General features: G+C 53.1%; 1 protein-coding gene across 2 annotated transcripts; it reads right to left on the bottom strand.

Moving 5' to 3' along the window:
- Nucleotides 1–6,180, bottom strand: Ogfr (opioid growth factor receptor). 2 transcript variants are annotated; one of them, XM_052184530.1, is made up of 7 exons: nucleotides 6,008–6,180; nucleotides 4,570–4,633; nucleotides 3,955–4,033; nucleotides 3,181–3,259; nucleotides 2,427–2,493; nucleotides 1,872–2,020; nucleotides 1–1,379 (listed from the first exon to the last, which is right to left on the bottom strand). In XM_052184530.1, exons 1-7 carry the CDS (start codon nucleotides 6,088–6,090, stop codon nucleotides 305–307), a joined length of 1,596 nt encoding a protein of 531 aa, XP_052040490.1. In that variant the 5' UTR covers nucleotides 6,091–6,180; the 3' UTR covers nucleotides 1–304. The 2 variants fall into 2 exon arrangements, with proteins under 2 accessions (XP_052040490.1, XP_052040489.1); XM_052184529.1 differs by having other exon boundaries at nucleotides 4,570–4,638; nucleotides 6,008–6,148.
- Nucleotides 6,181–6,926: the final 746 nt, after the last annotated feature.

Below are 6,926 nucleotides of genomic sequence, written 5' to 3'. Positions count from 1 at the left end.
GACAAAGTCTAAAGAGTTTATTCAGAAAAGGCCTCACTTGGCACCAGACTAAGAAAAGAGGCCCCTCCCCCTAGACCCTTAGGGTCTGTTCACAACACAGGGCTCAGAGGGCAGTGGAGGAGGACACAGTGAGGTAAGGAGGCTTCTGAAGGCCTTGGCCTTCCCTGAGGGCAGGGCCTCAGTTCCTCTGGTGGCCACGTCAGTGACCACTAGGGAGAGGCCAGCACTGTGGGGCACCAAGAAGAGCCAACAACAGGGCTCTGGGACAGAAACGCCCTGCAGTGCTGAGGACTGAGAAACACCTCTAAGGCTTTGGGCGTTCAGCAGAGGCCTCAATACTTGCCAACTCCTTTGACTCATCCACTAAGGTTCCTGTAGTGTCAGAGTCAGGGTCTTCCACCAGGTTCTTAGAGGCAGCCTGTTCTGGCCCCACCTGGCTTTTTGGGTCTTCTCGCCCTGTCTGGCTTTTTGGGTTTTCTGGCCCTGTCTGGCTTTTTGGGTCTTCTGGCCCCAGCTGGGTTTTGGAGTCCTCTGGTCCTGTCTGGCCTTTCGGGTCCTCTGGCCCATTCCCATCTTTTTGGGACTCGGGACACTTTGAAGGGGTAGGAGGCAGGACACTGGCCTGCACTTGAGTGTTACTGGCTACTCCATCACCCTCAGCCCCTTCCTCCACCTTCCTTCGTTTTCTTACCTCATTAGGCACCCTGGCCACAGGACAGGGCTGTTCAGTCTCCCTGGGTTCCTGGCTGATAGGGCTGAGGGCACACTCTTCAAGGTTGAGGGCAATTTTCTCTACCTCAGAGACGCCCTGGGGATCTGGCTCCCCTGGGACCTGTTCCTGTCTGTTCCCCTCCAACTTCCTCTTCTTGCTTTCTTTGGGACTCAGAGACTTAGCCTCATCCCTTTGGTCCCCATCCAAGGTTCCCACATCCTGGGGCTTTGTGCTTAGCAGTGAGGGATCCTCAGCTGTTCCACTGTCCCCACTCACGTCCCTTCCAGGTCCACAGGTCCAACCCTGGGTGCCAGCCTCTTGGGCGGGGTCCCTGGAGCCCTCATCTTTATCTGCCTGCCCTAGTCCCATCAGTGGCCGGGGTATAGTCTGGGGCCTGAACCTCCGCAGCTTGTTACGGGGACCCCAGACAAACTCTCGGCGAGGCTTGAAGTGCTCCCACGCAAAGTGCACGAGCTCTCGGCGCTGGTGCCGGCAGCGCACTGCAAACAGGAAGTAGTCCAGGGCACTCTGGCGCACGCTGGGCAATTTGTGCTGTACTAAGGTCTCCTCCAGGAAGAAGCGGACCAACGGTGCCTGGTAGTGTTCTAAGCCCAGCTCGCCCAGCGACTTGAGGATGCGTGTAATACGCAGGTTGTTGTGGCTGTGGCTGTGAAGGGAGGTGACAGGAGATTGGATGGACCCTGTCCTAGGGAGGCACATCTGGCCAAGGCATCCCCAAGTTGGCTCCATCTCAAAGTTCTAGGGTCTTCTCAGGGCCCCACCTAGGAAAATGACCTGGGTACTCTTGACCTGTGGACAGGATCTGCAAGTCCCAGGAGATGCCCCAGTTCATGGACTCCTGTCTGGGAAACATTGCTGAAAGATAGAAAGGGCTGACATCCTTCAGACCCAAACAGAGCAACTATGCCATCTGTAGATCTCCCTTGCCTCTGCTTTCTGGGTGGATGGGGATCAAACTCTCCCAAGCCAAGGAACTGCTTTGTTCATCATCCCACAACTCTGCAACATGGCAGCACCTACACCCTGTGGGTGCAACAGGCATCAGAGCCTGTATTAGACCTTTCTGCTTGAAACCCAGCCCCCAATACTAAAGGGGAGCAACAGGGATGGGAGGCAGCCAGCAGGGCCCTGTCCTTACCTGTTCAGGTTGTGGAAGCGTGGCTGGAAGTTCTGTGCACGGCATACAGCACCTGTGTTCCGGTCCTCAAGCTGGATCCCATAAAAGCCCAGCATAAGCTCATAGGCCCGGATAAGACGCTCTCTGACTTCCTTGGAGCTTTTAAATGCCTAGAAAACAATCCCATGGGACTCAGGTGGCCCTCACTGATCACTGTTCCCAAGGAGCTCTGGGTGGGACCCTGGATACCAGGTAGGACAATTTTTCCCTTAGACCCTGATTCAGCCTGAGGGTAAGACAACCCCAACACTTCTCCAGCTTTCTTCTCCGAGAGGCTGAGAGGTCACCTCTATCCTGAGCCACCTGCCACAAGGTGTTCCTTGCTGATGTCTAGGGACCTCCGGGCCCTTATCTCTACCAGTCTCTTAGAGCTGGCCTCCTTTCTCCTTTCTCCGAGGTCCCCAAAAGTGGGATGGGGCTATTTTGGCCTGAGACAGCACAGACATTGTCTCAGGATGACTGCAGGCAGGGATAGCTCTCCATCCTCCCCAATTCTGGCGTAGGAGGAATTCTTACCTCAACCTCCTTCAGTGTGAGAGGCTTGGCATGCCAGTTCACTCCTGGTTCCCTCAGAGGAAACAGCCTGAGAAGATGGTAAGGATACAGGAACTTTAGTGCCAGGCAGCAACTTGTTTATTTTGAATTCAGTGCCTGTCTTTCATCTCTGGGAGGAGCTAGCTACCCTTTCCTACCCAAGGAACTGGGTGAGGATGGCAGTCAGCTGAGAGTGGGTAAGACAGTTTCTTGGAGACCCAGCCTGTGTGCTCAGTGAGCTGTGTGGTGGAAAGTCGCAATGGCGGAGACCAGTGTGCCTTTCACTTGTGGGAGCTTTCTTTCCTAGAGATTCAGTTTGGTTTTTTTGTCATTAACCCTGCAGAATTATTCCCACAATGTATTCCGTGACAAGAGGATACTGGGTGCAGCTCAGTAGGTTGTCCTCAAGCAAGGAATCTTGTACTTGCCAGGAAATGGCATCATTTCTGAGTCTGCTTTGTGGTACCTCACTTACATCCTGTTAAAAACCAAGTCAGATGTAGTCCAGCTCCAGGTCCTCCCAGGACATAAAAGCCTGCCCACAGACCTGTGCACAACAGCCCCCATAGGACCCAACAACAGGCACACTAACTAGAGTTGTACATGCCATATATACATATACAAATAGGCTTACGGAAAGGAAGAAGTGTCTCTTTACTCATCTGAACCTGGACATGGCTTGAGAGCTCCCACCAAGGTGCCCAGCCCAGCTTCCCTAAGACTCAGTCCCACTCACCACTGGATGTAGGAGTGATTCTCTTCCAGGAGGTCATAGTTGTCCTTCCAGTTCTGAAGAATGTCCTCAATGAGAGCGCCTGGACCCATGGAGAGAAGTCAGCCACAGTGGTCACCTTGTCATGGCTCAGAGGAGAGGCCTGTCAAAGCACTGCCTACTCCTCTATTTCTTTAGGGTCCTAAGGACTCAGCAGGGCTAGCCATAGCTCATCTGATGTAAGAACACACTAATTTTAGGTAACTAGGTAAGGGGTGCAACGCTTCCTCTCTGAGACATATACCTTCTCAGCCAGGAAGCTCTGTGCTCAAGAGAAATCCCCATAGAGACCAAGCATGGAGCATGGTCTAGGAAAGGTGTCTTTGAAGGGCCAGAGGGCAGACAACTGGGCTATGTAGACACACAGTCTTTTCAAAGAGTACGTGAATGGATGGATGTGACAAAAAACTGTTTAGTTTCAAATTTTTATGTCATGGAACACATATGGTGACTCAAGCCTGCCTACAATTTCAACACTCAGGAGGCTGAGATGGAAGATCCTGAGTTTGAGGCCAACAACTCAATTTGGGATACACAGAAAAACCACCATTTAAAACCTCAAAAGCTTATTCTTTGGTTCTTCAATCTAATATCCTAAGATCCAAGCTCCAATCCCCTGAAGCAGGTACTGCAGGGCTATGTTATTGGGTTGAGGACATCAAGCAGACGGAAGCAGGGTACTCATAGACTAGACAAGCTGCCAAGGGCAGAGGTGCTGGGGCTGGGAGGGGCAGGTACCGTTTGGCTGGAAGCAGATCTCATTTTTGTAGAAGCTCAGGTTGCACATGTCACCATTGCAATCTTGATCTGTCAAATCCTGGAGAGCCAGAGGGAAGGATGGCTGAGGACTCGTGGGAAACAAGCTCTAAGGGCCTCTCAGTCTCATGCAGTCAGAAGTAGGGACAGCTGTTCAAGATCCCACAGCTCAGCTTGGGAGCCTTTCTGTGAGCAAGGGTACGTTGGGGGAACAAAACTACCCTCATCTCCCCACCAACAGAGGCCACGGATGGTAGCTCCCCTTCTGTACCTCAAAAATACCACAGGGATTGCCAGTAACTAACTCATGGGTACAGAGGAGAGGGTCTGAAATGAGCCATGTGTGAAGCACTGAGCCACATGTTTTGTCAGGAGGCTGAAGATAGACCCTCATTTTAAAGCTAGGCTGAGGCTCAGGTCAGGCAATATGCTCTACCACCCATAACTAGAAGGGTCTGGATCTGAACTGACCGGGGGCTTGTCTTCCAGACAATGAGGGACACATCCAAGAACCCAAAGCTGGATTTTCAGCAGGTCGGGGGATGCTCTATTTGGGGAGAGGGCTGTGACTTTCGGTCAGGGGCTGCATGTACCTACCGGGTAGTTGTGCCGGTATCTTTGCATGTCCTGCATAGCACGCCAGTTTCGGTACCCTGTCATCCTAGACTGGGGAGAGAATACAAGGGATGAGGGATTGGAAAGTGTCCAGGATGAAGGCAGCATGGTTTGGGCCAACCACCACTGAGCTCTATACAAGAGGAATGGGTGTTTCTGTTTCTTTTTCTTCTGGACCCCGCCCAGGGTTCTGAAAAGACAGATCTAGACGCTAGAGAAACATCCCTCCATTTGAACACAGACAGTGGAACTAGAACAGCCTCAGCAACCACCTCTGCAACTCTCAGTACTTGATTTTCCTCTGTAGGGAGTCTTGGCCCAGGCTAGTCTGCACACTGCCAAGGTGTGTGGCTGATGCTCTTCTGTCTTCAAGTCCCAGTTGCATCTCCTCCTTGGTCTGCTGGTCAACCTTATTTTGGTCCAAGATCTTTATATGCTCCCCGTCCAAACCCAGTCTCTGAGTACAGTATGATTCTATGAATGGTCACTAGGCTGTATCCCCAAGTGGAGCTACTTTACCAGTCACAGCCTCAATTAAAAAAAAAAAAAACCAAAAAACAAAAAACTTAGATGCCTCTGATGGATGGGTAAATGAGGCCTCGTCTTTGTAAACCCCTGCTTCTCCCTGACCCAATGTGACAAAGACACTGTGCCACTGGACCTGGGATAGGCTCCTAAGTGACTACTGCTTCTGGTAGGATCTAAGAGCTTTTGTGGAGAAACAGCAATTCTATCAGAGTTTTTGGAAGGTCTCACCACCCACAGGAGGAGCCTGAGCCTGCACTATAAACCTGACTACCCAGCCTCAGCTTAGTCCTAATGTGGTCAGGCAGAGGCCAGCTCTGGCCTGCCTGAGAGCTCCTCCAGATTCTGGGCTGCTTTCCCATAAATAGCAGACAACTAGAGATGGTAACAATGGGGAGAATGGATTCTGGGGTCATAATCCTCACTCTCGTTTTTCTAAGCTCTCTGTCACACCTGGAATCACAGCTATAAGCAGGCCAATGCGTCTTATAGAATGCCATTAAGGCTTACATGCTGCCTGACACAAAAGTGTAACGGGAACATGCTCCTGGGGGCAACAAAAGTTACCAGAGCTAAGGGCAGACAGACAGATCCCTGCCTGCTCCTAGCGTCCTAGGCCGGGGTCATTTCCGAGCGGGTGGATGCTGTCTGCAGTGGGGTAGGGGCTGAAGGGAGGGCAACCCGAGGAAAGGCCACCCACGCAGGATAAGGCCTGGGGCGCGCTCTGACGTCACCCACGCACGACCCCCCATCAGTCGCTTCCCTGACGTCACCAGCGCTCGGTCCGCCACGGCCTGGGCCAGGCGTTCCCCCCCACCTCCAGGGGATAGCGGCCTGGGCCGGGCGATCAAGGCCTGGCGTTGTCCTGTCCCCCTCCTGTCTTCCTGCGCCGCACCTGGAACAGGCCTGGCCGTGCCTCCTCCGCGTCGCAGTCATCGTCACCCGTGTCCTCATCAGTCGTATCATCCGCCTGACCATCCTCGCCGTCCTCCTCGCTCTCGTCCTCCCAGGTGGAATCGCGGTCCAGGTCGTCCATACTCGACAGACAGGACCCGCTTTCCGCGGAAAGGAAAGTGAAAGAGGAGGAAGCGCGGGGGCGGGGCGGCGCCAGGTCCCGCCCACCGCCCTGTTTCCGCCCTTGCGCGGAGCCCCCCCCTCCTCCCCCCCCCTCCCCGCAAAGGCAGCTGCGCTTGGAGCTAGGCGGGAAGCCGAGCCCAGGAGAAGGCAGTCCCCGGAGAAGGACAACCCTTGGAAGCTGTGCTCTGGAATCCCTACCTCTATTCCTTCCCGGAAGACGCACCACCTCTCGGACTCAGCCCCAGGTCCTTCCCCTTGAGATTTCACTTTCCTGCAGACTAACCAGAGAGGAGGCTTCTCCTCAGTCCTGCAGGAAGCGCCTCTTCCCAGGACTGGCTGGGTGCAGGTTCCTGATCTTTGTCGACCTAACTGCAGTCCTCCTGGTTGCCCTCTGTGTCCATACTAGCTCACTTTGTGTTTGTGTATGTGTTTGGTTGCCCAAGGACACCAGAGGTCCGTATTGAGTATTTCCTCCGTAGCTTGTCCACACTTTCATTCCGAGCGGAGCTCTCACTTACCTGGAGTCCATAGGTTGGTTACGTGAAGTTGGCTAAGCAACAAATCTCGGAGACACTACTGTCTCTGCCTTCCCAGCACCGGAATTACAGGTGCACACCAAGCGCAATTTCTAGGTGGTAATCAAACGCAGGTTCTACTTTTAACAAGACTTTTTTTTTTTTTTTTTTTTTTTAATAGCAATTGAGCCATCTCCATACGCCTCTGCTTTGAGAGTTCTG

This window comes from Apodemus sylvaticus, chromosome 5 (assembly GCF_947179515.1).
Source record: "Apodemus sylvaticus chromosome 5, mApoSyl1.1, whole genome shotgun sequence".
In the NCBI taxonomy this organism is placed as follows: domain Eukaryota; kingdom Metazoa; phylum Chordata; class Mammalia; order Rodentia; family Muridae; genus Apodemus; species Apodemus sylvaticus.
Note: the sequence above shows the minus strand (reverse complement) of the source record. Positions and strands in the feature narration are given on the sequence as shown.